This window comes from Hyla sarda, chromosome 7 (assembly GCF_029499605.1).
Source record: "Hyla sarda isolate aHylSar1 chromosome 7, aHylSar1.hap1, whole genome shotgun sequence".
Classification (NCBI taxonomy): Eukaryota; Metazoa; Chordata; class Amphibia; order Anura; family Hylidae; genus Hyla; species Hyla sarda.
This window is the reverse complement of record NC_079195.1, coordinates 2,694,628-2,708,900: the sequence shown is the minus strand read 5'-3', so window position 1 is coordinate 2,708,900 and position 14,273 is coordinate 2,694,628. Positions and strand designations below refer to the sequence as shown.

Sequence of the window (14,273 nt, the reverse complement as noted above, 5' to 3'; positions counted from 1 at the left end):
CATGTATGATGGGTGTGATAGTACCTACAATACATGTATGATGGGTGTGATAGTATCTACAATACGTGTATGATGGGTGTGATAGTACCTACAATACATGTATGATGGGTGTGATAGTATCTACAATACGTGTATGATGGGTGTGATAGTACCTACAATACGTGTATGATGGGTGTGATAGTACCTACAATACATGTATGATGGGTGTGATAGTATCTACAATACGTGTATGATGGGTGTGATAGTACCTACAATACATGTATGATGGGTGTGATAGTATCTACAATACATGTATGATGGGTGTGATAGTACCTACAATACATGTATGATGGGTGTGATAGTATCTACAATACGTGTATGATGGGTGTGATAGTATCTACAATACGTGTATGATGGGTGTGATAGTACCTACAATACATGTATGATGGGTGTGATAGTATCTACAATACATGTATGATGGGAGTGATAGTATCTACAATACATGTATGATGGGTGTGATAGTATCTACAATACATGTATGATGGGTGTGATAGTACCTACAATACGTGTATGATGGGTGTGATAGTACCTACAATACGTGTATGATGGGAGTGATAGTATCTACAATACATGTATGATGGGTGTGATAGTATCTACAATACATGTATGATGGGAGTGATAGTACCTACAATACATGTATGATGGGAGTGATAGTATCTACAATACGTGTATGATGGGTGTGATAGTATCTACAATACAGACACAGCTGCAAGAAAAAGTAAGTGAACCTTTGGACGTCTTCAGATTTCTTCATTTACTTCTAATATAATGTGATCTGATCTCTGAGTCACAATTCTAGATAAACACAAATGTCACCGAGTAAACATCCACAGTGCAGGGAGAAAGGCCATGTGACCCTGTAGATCCCCCTAAAGCAGCAGTCCCCCTCCCCCATGTCTCCCGTATCTGTAGATAAGATTGATACAATGTGTTTCTTTGTTTTGGCTCCTTGACGTCTCACATCACCGACTTCTCTTCAGCTCAAGGTCGTGGGCGGTCGCCCGTACAGTCTCCTGTAAAATGTGTTCATGCACCTTTACCTTCATTTACACAGTGGTGATGCTGTGTCCTGACCTGAAGAGGGCGCCGCACACCATCACGGATATATATGAACTGAAATGTCTTGTAGGAGACTATGATGGGGGGGGGGGGGAGGGGGTGTAATGTGTCTCATTTCAGGTAAGTCTTCAGGATGGCTTCTATATAAAGCCCCAAAAAGGGGGACGCACCGACCCTCAGGAGATGCAGCAGGATAAAAGACATTATAGACTCATGATTCCAGCACTTTCTGTGAGTTTGCCTCTCTCTGACCTCCCTCCCCATAGACTTCTATGGGCAGTGTAACCTGATCTCTCTATAATCCTGTCTACTCTCTGCTGACGATGGCTTCTCTTGGTGAAGCGCTTTTCTATATTAGAGCTTTGTTCTCTCTCTTTTTCTTTTATTTCCCTTTTTACACAGCACTTTAACCCCTTGATGACACAGCCATTTTATAATGTGTTTTCCCCCCTCTGCTTTTAATAGCGGTAACTTTTAATTTAACCCTTACAGACCCATATGAGGCTTGTTACATGAGGGACTAACTATACTTTGTAATAACATTCGTTTTACCATAAAATGTGCGGATGGCGTTGCCAAAGGTGTCGGTTTTAATGAATTTATTTATTTTTTTTCGCCTCACCAAACTTTTTTGGGAGGAGGGGCGTAACGCCCCTCCTCCCAAAAAAGTTTGGTGAGGCGAAAAAAGAAAATAAATTCATTAAAAAATATATATATTTTTTTATTTCGCCTCACCAATTATTTTTGGGAGGAGGGGCGTTGCGCCCCTCCTCCCAAAAAAAATTTGGTGAGGCGAAATTAAAAAAAAAAAAAAAAAATCTGAAAAAATTGCCATACTACAAGGATACCAATTTTTGGGGGCTTTGTGATCACTTTTTATAATTTTTTTCCCTTGGGACATGAAGTGACCAAATATCTGCAATTCTGGACTTTTACATTTACACCATTGACCGTACGGTTTTATTTATTTACATTATATTGTAATAGTTCGGATATATTTGCACGCAACGGTACCGAATTTGTTTGTTTTTTATATATTTTTTTATTTGAAATTTTTTTTTTTTTAAATGTAGGTGATTTAGACTTTTAGGGTTGGGGCCTATTCACACATTATTCTCTATAGGAGAATATTACTCGTAGCATTGATCAGTGTTATCGGCGCTCCATTACTATAGGCTGCCGAGCCTTCCCGTATAGTCTGAGCGCCATTGTATGGCACAGGGGGAGGGTAAGGGATCTCCAGTTATCATCTGAGGTGATTGGGACCCCTAATCACACTGCTGAGGGGCCCCCCTATTGCAGCATCTGAAGGGTTAATTCCAGACATTGGTACTAATGCCAATGTCCAGCATTAACAGCGGGTCCTGGCTGCTGAAAGCGGCTGATACTCACCGAGTATGAAATGTGCTCCTCTTGTGAGCGTGTTGTTAAAGGGGTATTCCGGCCATAGACATCTTATCCCACTCCAAAAGGATAAGGAGGGGATAAGGTGTCTGATCTCGGTTAGGGGGGGGGGGGGGGTTCTGCCACTGGAACCCCCCCCATGAAGATCCCGCATTCTATGCCGGGCTGCTGCTCCTTTCTTGGAAACATCTGTGTTTCCGGGACTGGAGAAATGACATCACGCCACGCCCCCTCCATTCAGGTTTATGGGAGGGAGCGAGACAGTCACGCCCCCTCCCATAGAACTGAATGGAGGGGGTGTGGCATGATAAGAAATGGGATAGAAGTCTATAGCCGAAAAACTCCTTTAAAGGGGTCCTCCACTGCCCCAATGTTTGGAACATTTTGTTCCGAATGCTGGGTGTGGACTGCGGGGGTTGTGATGTCACAGCCACGCCCCTTCAATGCAAGTCTATAGGAGGGGGCGTGTCTGCTGACACGCCCCCTCCCATAGACTTGCATTGAGAGGGCGTGGCCGTGATGTCACAACCCCCGCACCCACCGTTCGGAACAAAATGTTCCAAACATTGTGGCAGAGGAGAACCCCTAAGGCTTAAAGGGTTGATCCCATTAACAAAAACTTCTTATGCAATGTGGTCTTTAAGAATACAGAAAGTGTGGACGGGACAATAGGGCTGCGCACCTTGTGAATCAGTCTGCTGTGTGAGCCGGGGGCGCCATAGACTGACTGTATCCCCCACACTTCCTGTATTTTGTATCAGCTGAAACACACAAGTGAGAGCTGCAGAGACAAGACAATGGAGGGACACATAGTGGTGAGTAGAGAGAACTTTGTCACCCAAAAATAGGAACTTTAAAAAAAAAAAATGTAACCATTGTAGATATAAATATATTGGCCCTTATTTACCATTGCGCCAGAAATTATGTCTGCGCCAGATATTGCACCAGAATTGAAAAAACCCCGACTAACTCTCCATTTTGCTAAGGAAACCCTCAAAAAAAGGGTCGTGGCTGCTGTGAAAAGGGGCGTGGTCTCTGAAAAGGGTCGAATTCCCGCCATTTTCACAGAAAATGTGGTGGATTTCGTCTGAGGAAAACCAGACAGATCAGAAAAGGGTGTAAAAAAAAAAAAAAATTTTTTTAAATAAAAAAAAATGTAGGGAAAGTGGAAAATGTAGGGAAACCTTAGTAAATACCGTGAAAAATAAATTGTAGGGAATTAAAACGCACAAAGAAAACTACACAACACTCTTAGTAAATAAGGGACAATCTCTATACAATATAAAAAAAATAAACTTTTTGCAAATCAGTGCCCATTTAACTCACCTTTTCTCCCTGCACTGTGGATGTTTACTCAACGTGCTCAATAAAAGACATGACTTAATACTAGGGACGATACTGGTAATTAGAGATGAGCGAACTTACAGTAAATTCGATTCGTCACGAACTTCTCGGCTCGGCAGTTGATGACTTATCCTGCGTAAATTAGTTCAGCTTTCCGGTGATCCGGTGGGCTGGAAAAGGTGGATACAGTCCTAGGAAAGATTCTCCAGCCACTGGAGCACCGGAAAGCTGAACTAATTTATGCAGGATAAGTCATCAACTGCCGAGCCGAGAAGTTCGTGACGAATCGAATTTACTGTAAGTTCGCTCATCTCTACCGATAATCTGTGAACTTTGAGGCAGAGAACTTTTATACCGGAATATCGGTATAAGTTCGGCTATCGGCTTCCCCCCGTCCCCCCCCCCCTCCTCGGCCCCGCAGAAGCCGCTGCAGATCAAAAGATCAATGATTTAAATCGGGGACTTTAAATCAATGAACTGCAGAGGCTTTTGCGGGGCCAGACGCCGCCGCCACCCGCTTCTCACCCCCTGCCTGTCCGGGGGTCCTCCCTAGTCCAATCACCACATATGCAAATGTGGTATCAATAAAAAGTACAGATGACGGCGCAGAAAATGAGCCCTCGTACCGCCCTGTATACGGAAAAATGAAAAAGTTATAGGGGTCAGAATAGGGCGATTTTAGACGACTGATTTAGTACAAGAAGTTTGAGATTTTTTTTTAAGCGGAACAAAAATATAAAAGTATCTCGCCATGGGCATCATTTCAATTAGGGATCGACCGATTATCAGTTTGGCCGATAATCGCTATTTTGGACATTATCGGTATCAGCAGTTACCTTGCCGATAATGCCCCGCCCCCGGCCAGAGACGTCCATCGCCACCTCTGCCCCATCTCCTCCCCCCATCCTCTGCCCACGTAACGCCGCCGCCCCATCGCCTCCCCCCCATTCCTGGTGTTATAATTACCTGTTCCCGGGGTCCGTGATCCTTCTGGCTCCTGCGCTATTGCTGTGCGCTGCGTAATGACGAGTGACGTCCCCAACGCGTGACAGCGCAGGACACCAACGAAACCAGAAGGATTGCGGACCCCGGGAACAGGTAATTATAACACCGGGGATGGGGGGAGGCGATGGGGTGGCGGCGGTATGTGGGCAGAGGATGGGGGGGGGGGGGAGGCGATGGGGCAGCGGTATGTCAGAAGAGTGGGGGGGCAATGGGGCAGCGGCGGCGGTATGTGGGCAGAGGATGGGGGGGGAGGCGATGGGGCAGCGGTATGTCGGAAGAGTGGGGGGGGGGGGGCAATGGGGCAGCGGCGGCGGTATGTGGGCAGAGGATGGGGGCGATTGGTGGTTAGACTCAGGACCCCCAGACAGGCAGGGGGAGAGAAGCGGGTGGCGGCGGTCTCTGGCACCACAAAAGCCGCTGCAGTTCATAGATTTAAAGCCCCCGCTATAAATCATTGATCTGCAACAGCTTCTGCCCCGCCGGGGTGGGGGTTGAAATAGCCGATAACTTACACCAGAATATCGGTATCATTATCGGCCTAAAAGGTGACAGATTATCTATCGGTAGCAGTCCTAAAAAATGGATATCAGTCGGTCCCTAATTTTTATCGTATTGACCCTCAGAATAAAGAACACGTCATTTTTACCGTAAAATGTCTAGTGTGAAAACAAAAAGTGTACAAAATTGGGGTTTTCATTTCAATTTCCTCGCAAAAAAATTTAAATAAAATTCTTTGGGTTTGCCATACATTTTTTTTGTAAAATAAGTGATGTCGTTACAAAGCACACTTGGTCACGCAAAAAACAAGCCCTTAAATGGGTCTGTAGATGGAAATATAGAACAGTTATGGATTTTAGAAGGCGAGGAGGGAAAAAAACAAAAACGCTAAAATAAAATTGGCCTGGTCCTTAAGGGGTTAAAGGGGTACTCCGGTGGAAAACATTTTCTTTAACTTTCTGGCACCAGTTGATTTAAACAGATTTGTAAATAACTTCTATTAAAAATTATTTATCCTTCCAATACCTATAAGCAGCTGTTTGCTACAGAGGAAATTCTTTTCTTTTTGAATTTCTTTTTTGTGTCGACCACAGTGCTCTCTGCTGACACCTCTGTCCATGTCAGGAACTGTCCAGAGCAGGAGAAAATCCCCATAGCAAACCTATGCTGCTCTGGACAGTTCCTGACACGGACAGAGGTGTCAGCAGAGAGCACTGTGGTCAACACAAAAAAGAAATTCAAAAAGAAAAGAATTTCCTCTGTAGCAAACAGCTGCTTAAAGGTACTGGAAGGGTAAAGAATTTTTTTTTTTTATAGAATTTACAAATCTGTTTAGCTTTCTGGCCCCCGTAAGAGGGTTCTGCACAGGCTTCATAGATCGCGGGACCCGCCACTAATGGCGATCACACTGATGCTTGGCTTTAACCCTTCAGATGCCATGATCATTACTGCATCATCTTCAGCATAAAGGAGGCTTACAGGGACTCATCGGACCATCTGGAGCACAATTGCTGGGGTTCCAGGAGTCAAGATGGCGCCTGAATCTCCGCTCACCTGCTCCAGGGCCTCTTCTTCTATGGACTGGCTTTTGGCAGACTGTACAAGTAGATTGCAGATATCACTGATCAGTGCTGTGCCTTTGCATAGCACCAAACCATAATAATCTAATGACTGCAAAAATAGTCCCCTGGGGGAGGAGGGGGATTTAACTAAATATTAGAAAGAAATTATATATTTATATAAATTTTTTTTTTTTTTTTTTTTTTTTTATGAGTGTCAATAAGCTCCTCCCCCAATTAAACATTAAATCACCACTTTTGCCCCATTTAACAAATACATAATCAAATAAACCTCTTCGATATCACTGTGTGCAGAAATGTCCGAACTTATAAAATACAACAAGAACTTACAACAGCGGGAATGGAAAAAATAAAAAAATACAAAATTTAGTAAATTTTTGTTCCCATCACACAAAAAAACTGAATGAAAAAAAAAATCATGATTTTAAAAGTCACATACACAAAAGTGATACCAATCAAAACTACAGATCACGGCCCAAATCAGGACCTGAATGCAGCACGAAATACACAAGAAAAACTACATTTAAATAATATAAACAAAAATCTATTTAAATTGGGTATCACTTTAATCGTATTAACTTACAGAATGAAAGAAACTTAAAAACGAACCCCCCCCCCAAAAAAAAAAAAAAAAATTAAAAAAATATTGTTTTCAGGGTTTTTTTTTCTCTTAAATTTTCCCACTACTAATTTTTTTTGTTTTTGCCGTCCATTTTATGGTAAAATGCGCAATGTCATTACAAAGGACAATTGGTGGAGAGAGAAAAAAATATATAAATAACAAAATAAACACAACCACAACCCTCATATGGGTCTGAGGATGGAAAATAAGAGTTATGGCGAGGAGGAAAAAAAACGAAAACGCTAAAAATTAAGAAGTGCCGTGTCCTCAAGAGGTTAAATGTCAGGTTTTGTGTACATCAAGTGTCCCGGTAGTGAAAGATAGAGATGAGCGAACTTACAGTAAATTCGATTCGTCACGAACTTCTCGGCTCGGCAGTTGATGACTTTTCCTGCATAAATTAGTTCAGCTTTCCGGTGCTCCGGAAAAGGTGGATACATTCCTAGGAAAGAGTCTCCAGCCACCGGAACACCTGAAAGCTGAACTCATTTATGCAGGAAAAGTCAACTGCCGAGCAGAGAAGTTCGTGACGAATCGAATTTACTGTAAGTTCGCTCATCTCTAGTGAAAGAGTTACTCTGCCACTCGCATTTTAATTGGTCATCGCATCTCACGGCTACGGTCACCAATTTCGGTGAAATCTCCCCCAGCCAATCGGGTCCCAGATTCCAAACCTTCATGATAGGATCATGTGACGTCAGCAGAGGGTGCACATAAACTTTTACGGTTTTACTTTTAGAGCCGCGCCATATTTCTTTTACCTATTAGAACCCAGTAATTCCAAACCTGCGTGTCTCCAGCTGTTTCAAAACTACAACTCCCAGCATGCCCGGACAGCCAACGGCTGTCCGGGCATGCTGGGAGTTGTAGATTTGCAACAGCTGGAGGCCCCTAATTCAGTCAGAATATCAGAGATGTCCGAAGGGTTAAAGAAGAACGGTTTATTGTAGGCTCTCCTATGAAATGATCAGCAATGTCCATGACGCGTGCACCTACCCGGAGGAGCCTCGCGATCCAGCGTACAGGTACCGGGCGGCGGGGACTGCGCGCAGCCGCAAAGATAGCAGAATTAGTGTGGCGGTGGGAGGAATGGAATATATAACGACACTGGTGAAGCTTCTATTACATTCACTAAAATGACTGATGAGGATGATGATGGGCGGAGTCAGCGGCAGAACGATAGTTCTATTCTATTTACATAAGTATTGGGGGGGGGGGGGGGCAGGGGGTGAGGGGCCCCCGGAGTTACTGGTCCTTCTTGCTCTCTATGGGAGGAAGCTCCTCGGTTTCGGCCTCGTCTTGGGTCTTGAACACTTTCTTGGCTTTCTGGTAGAGCTCGTTCAGGTTGAATTCCCGGATGACGTTTTCCTATAAAAAATAAATAAATAAAAAAAATTAGAATAAATTATAAGACAAAAAAGGAAAAAAGTGAATCAAATTTTCTGCATCATTCGGGTCACACACATCCGGGGACACCGCAGCGGTAATCGAGGACTGCGGGCGATCAGCTGTGGTCACCTGGGGAAGCTGCACAGATTTCCTGCAGTGGCCTCTAGAGGAGAAACGTGGTATTACATGGTGGTGAATAAAGGCCCTTGCAGCCTCCGTACCTTCTATAACCTACAGGCGCCCTCCCCCTCCCCCCCTCAGATGTCCAGGTTATCGTCTCTACTCTTTTACGCATATGAATCTTTTATTCAGACGTTTCCTATAAACCTGGGAGAAACCAATATGGCTGACAGGGGGGGGGGGGGGGGGGTCAGGTGCCCAGACGAGACCCGCCCCTCGATCACAGATCTATCCAGGAGACACATTCTGAGAATTTTAATTTTTTTTTAGGGTTCGTTTTTTGTGGGACTTTATTATAATGCCATCTTAGGGTTCATACAAACTTTTTTTTTGGGGGGGAGGGGGGGTCCTTAACATTTTTAGGCTAGGTTCACTTCAGGGGGGCATGCTGGGAGTTGTAGTTTTGCAACAGCTGGAGGCACACCAGTTGGGAAACACTGTTTCTCGGTCGCTCTTCATTAGGGGACACCGATACTATTGGGTATATGCTCTGGCCACTAGGAGGCGCTGACACTAGGAAAGTTAGCTCCTCCCTGGCAGGATATCCCCGCCCACTGGAAGTGAGGTCATTAGTTTTATTTAGGGTCAGTAGGAGGCCTCACAGCTCCCCAGACCTGGTCTATTATTTTGTTATTTTCTAGTTGAGTTTTCCCCCCTAGGTTGGGCGAGAGGAGAACGGCCCCGGATCTGGTCTGCTGACCTTATGGACGGGTGGGTTCTGGACTGATTCCCCTTTCTCTGGTGGTTGTTATTCCCACCCTAGGGGGCTGCTTTGTTACGTCCCCCAATAAAGAGCGACTAAGAAAAGGAGATTTTTTTGTACTCTCAGTAAAACCTCTCTCCCGTAGCCTTTATAGGGGGACACCGCACCCACCCATTTCGTTATTTTTTGTCCGGATAATCCTTTCCGGTTATTTTTTTATCGGGGATTATTTTCTAGGGTCCTCCGGATTTATTTCTTTGTTGGCTCCTCCTACTGCTTTGTGACTGGTCACCTCATTTCCAGTGGGCGGGTCTATCCTGCCAGGGAGGAGCCAACTTTTTCCTAGTGTCAGCGCCTCCTAGTGGCAAGAATATCAGTATCGGTGTCCCCCAATGAAGGCTTCAAGAAAGATTTTACGGTGAGTACAAAAAAATAACACAAGTTATACTTCACAGCTGTAGATTGACATGTGATCCACTACAGCAGGTCATGTATTGTATGGTACTGCTGAGACTAGACAGGGCGAGAGACTAGACAGGCAGGACTAGACAGGCAGGACTAGACGGGGCGAGAGACTAGACAGGAGAGAGACTAGACAGGAGAGAGACTAGACAGGAGAGAGACTAGACAGGAGAGAGACTAGACAGGAGAGAGACTAGACAGGAGAGAGACTAGACAGGAGAGAGACTAGACAGGATTACAGTACTAAAATATAATTCCTCTTTGTTCACTCAGCACCAACATCAAGACGGTAGGTACCAGAGTGAAGCTTCAGACCCAGCAGCAGGTCGGTATGTACTACAGAGAACTATGTATTGTGCTGCAGAGACTAGATAGGCAGGATTACATAATGAAAGCCGACACAAGGCTCTGTTCACACTATAGGGACCAAACGTACCTGAGTGAAGCTCCAGGACACGGCGCGCCCCTTCTTATCCACCTGCGGTCGCCTCAATACCTCCTTGCCGCCCTGAAACAAGATGAGCGTGGGCAGCTGCTTGGACAGAGGCGAGGGGCTGACGTTGTACCTGTGACCGGGGAGGGGGAGAGACAAGAGCAGAAAACACGGCCTTCAGAGCGGCGCTCCACAGGAAGGACTGAGTGATGCCTCACCGGGGGGAGGGGCGGCTTACCTGGTACTGACGTCTGGATATCGCCCTATATCCACTTTGCCGAATTTCAGTCCGGCGCAGTTATACCTGTTTGTGGGAATGAAACGCGTCAGGTTAGGAGGAGGAGAAGTCCTGGATCTAAGTGTAAGACAAGAGCAGCAAGAACGGGACTCACTTCAGGGACAACTCTGCGTAAATGGGGGCGAAGGACTGACACTCCGAAGACCAGTTCGCGAAATATTCTACAATCCACGTAACGCGTCGATCCGACTGCATCTCCTCCTACAGGGGGAAAAGGGCAGATGAGCCACGAGGGGGGGGGGGGGGTGAGAGACGTCAAGGTCCCTTTAAAGAACCCGCCAGACGACCCCAGAAGATTTACCTCAATGGTTTTATCACTGAAATACTTGATATGTTCCGGGCCGAGATAGAGCGGAGGCTTACAGGTCATGAGGAAGACTGCGGAGGAGAGCAGAGGAGGAAGGATCAGAGGAGGAAGGATCAGAGGAGGAAGGATCAGAGGCAGCAGATCACACTACAGACTCCATACTACATGCATATAGGGTTTCCCAACCAGGAGGGCCTCCAGCTGTTGCAAAACTACAACTCCCAGCATGCCCGGACAGCCGTTGGCTGTCCGGGCATGCTGGGAGTTGTAGTTTTGCAACAGCTGGAGGCACCCCTGGTTGGGGGACATACAGCAGATAACGCAGAGTCCATACATACATACATATACACTGCTCAACAAAATAAAGGGAGCACGTACACAAGACAATGTAACTCCAAGTCACTGACACTTGTGTGAGATCCCACTGTCCACTCAGGAAGAACACTGATTGACAATCAATTTCACATGGAACAGACAACACGTGGAAATTATAGGCAATTAGCAAGACACCCCAATAAAGGAGTGGTTCTGCAGGTGGTGACCACTTCTCAGTTCCTATGCTTCCTTGCTGATGTTTTGGTCACTTTTGAATGCTGGCGGTGCTTTCACTCTAGTGGTAGCATGAGACGGAGTCTACAACCCACACAAGTGGCTCAGGTAGTGCAGCTCATCCAGGATGACACATCAATGCGAGCTGTGGCAAGAAGGTTTGCTGTGTCTGTCAGCGTAGTGTCCAGAGCATGGAGGCTCTACCAGGACACAGGCCAGTACATCAGGAGACGTGGAGGAGGCCGTAGGAGGGCAACAACCCAGCAGCAGGACCGCTACCTCCGCCTAAGTGCAAGGAGGAGCAGGAGGAGCACTGCCAGAGCCCTGCAAAATGACCTCCAGCAGGACACAAATGTGCATGTGTCCACTCAAACGGTCAGAAACAGACTCCATGAGGGTGGTATGAGGGTCCGACGTCCACAGGTGGGGGTTGTGCTTACAGCCCAACACTGTGCAGGACGTTTGGCATTTGCCAGAGAACACCAAGATTGGCAAATTCTCCACTGGCGCCCTGGGCTCTTCACAGATGAAAGCAGGTTCCCCCTGAGCACATGTGACAGAGTCTGGAGACGCTGTGGAGAACGTTCTGCTGCTGCAACATCCTCCAGCATGACCGGTTTGGCGGTGGGTCAGTAATGGTATGGGGTGGCATTTCTTTGGGGGCCGCACAGCCCTCCATGTGGTTACCAGAGGTAGCCTGACTGCCATTAGGTACCGAGATGAGATCCTCAGACCCCTTGTGAGACCATATGCTGGTGCGGTTGGGTTCCTCCTAATACAAGACAATACTAGACCTCATGTGGCTGGAGTGTGTCAGCAGTTCCTACAAGAGGAAGGCATTGATGCTATGGACTGGCCGCCCGTTCCCCTGAATCCGATTGAGCCCATCTGGGACGTCTCGCTCCATCCGCCACAGACTGTCCAGGAGTTGGCGGATGCTTTAGTCCAGGTCTGGGAGGACATCCCTCAGGAGACCATCCTCCACCTCATCGGGAGCATGCCCAGGCGTTGTAGGGAGGTCATACGGGCACGTGGAGGCCACACACTACTGAGCCTCATTGGGACTTGTTTTAAGGACATTACATAAAGTAGGATCAGCCTGTAGTGGGGTTTTCCACTGTGATTTTGAGTGACTCCATATCCAGACCTCCAGGGGTTAATACATTTGATTTCCATTGATAATTTTTGGCGATTTTGTTGTCAGCGCATTCAGCTATGTAAAGAGGAAAGTATTTCATACGATTAATTCATTCAGATCTAGGATGTGTTCTCCTACTGTTCCCTTTATTATTCTGAGCAGTGTAGTATACGGTATAGAGCGGTGTATATAGGGACACATAGGTGGCCGCACTTACCCAGACACAGGGTGACGTACAGGAGGCCCATGCGGATATCCAGGCGGAAGAACAGGATGGTGTTGGCGACTTTACTGAACATGAAGATGTTCCCAAGATGTTGTTCAATGGTGACTGAAAGAGAAGACAGCGTTTAGTCATGTGACCGCCCTCTCACCATCATGAGGTCAGGGGTCCCCGGAGGAAGGTCACCGCCTTATGGAGATACCCCTGCCGGCTGGGCGAAGCCCCTGTGACCAGCAGAGGACGCCCCAGGATTTCGGTATTAACATTTATGTGACGACTCGTCTGTGATTAACGGTAAAGTAGCAGCTCAGGCGCCGATCACCATTGGCGGTAAAACAGTGAGACTTACTGCAGCGGCGATTCTTCATCATGACGATGGCGCTGAGGAACATCAGGATCTCCACTTCTCTCTGCAAGATGACGTACAAAGGGTTAATGTACCCGGTACTGTCTGCAGCCCATGTCCCCCCCAACTTTACACTGCAGATCACATGACAGCGAGGACGGATCAAACCCGAACCTCTTGGAGGATAGAGCTGCAACACCAGACGCTGCCTGAGGACAGGGGGGGCGCTATTCTTTGAGACTGTCTTCATTTTATTCTGAGGGAGTCTCTAGGGCAGTGTTTTCCAACCTACAAAACTACAACACCCAGCATGCCCGGACAGCCAAACGCTGGAGGCACCTTGGTTAGATAACACTGCTCTAGGTAATGAGAGCCCTAACCCTGGGGGCCCCGAACCATAGAAAGCCCTTCAGGTTTGTGGGCCCCAGAGCTGCGACCCAGACAGGGCCACACTCAGGAGAGTTAATGTGACGGGCGCTGTAGTGAAAGGGCCACGATTCCCCATCTTCCCCAGGACAGGTGCATAGGGGCCACAACCCCCTCCCCCCACCCAGGACAGGTGCATAGGGGCCACAACCCCCTCCCCCCACCCAGGACAGGTGCATAGGGGCCACAACCTCCCCTCCCCCCACCCAGGACAGGTGCATAGGGGCCACAACCCCCTCCCCCCACCCAGGACAGGTGCATGGGGCCACAACCTCCCCTCCCCCCACCCAGGACAGGTGCATGGGGCCACAACCTCCCCTCCCCCCAGGACAGGTGCATAGGGGCCACAACCTCCCCTCCCCCCAGGACAGGTGCATAGGGGCCCCATCCTCCCGTCCTTTGCCCTTCACGCTCCTCACCCAGTCAAAGTCACAGGGGTTCCCGTCCTCCCGCTGGGTCGGCAGGGCTGTGCACACCGGCGGAACCTTCCGGATAAGGAGGAAGGAGACGGAGAGCAGCGCGGACAGCAGGTAATACGGCTGAGACACCCAGCGCCATAGCCCGGGGGCCGCGTACACCAGAGCGAGCAGCGGAGCGATCACCGCCATGCTGACAGAACACAGGAGCCCGGAGCGACACCGCCACCAATCACAGCGCCCCGTGTACCGCCAGCCAATCACACGCTGCGCTGCCTCTGCACTGGGCGTGACGTCACACCCAGCCACCAATCAGCAGAGAGGACAGAGACGGCGTCTGTAAATAGGAGCTG

General features: G+C 47.6%; 1 protein-coding gene across 1 annotated transcript; it reads right to left on the bottom strand.

The window, feature by feature from the left end:
- Nucleotides 1-7,971: 7,971 nt before the first annotated feature.
- TMX2 (thioredoxin related transmembrane protein 2) lies at nt 7,972-14,185 on the bottom strand. Its single transcript, XM_056531082.1, has 8 exons — nt 13,924-14,185; nt 13,082-13,142; nt 12,727-12,840; nt 10,817-10,893; nt 10,610-10,716; nt 10,456-10,521; nt 10,221-10,350; nt 7,972-8,418 (listed from the first exon to the last, which is right to left on the bottom strand). Exons 1-8 carry the CDS (start codon nt 14,110-14,112, stop codon nt 8,296-8,298), a joined length of 867 nt encoding a protein of 288 aa, XP_056387057.1. The 5' UTR covers nt 14,113-14,185; the 3' UTR covers nt 7,972-8,295.
- Nucleotides 14,186-14,273: the final 88 nt, after the last annotated feature.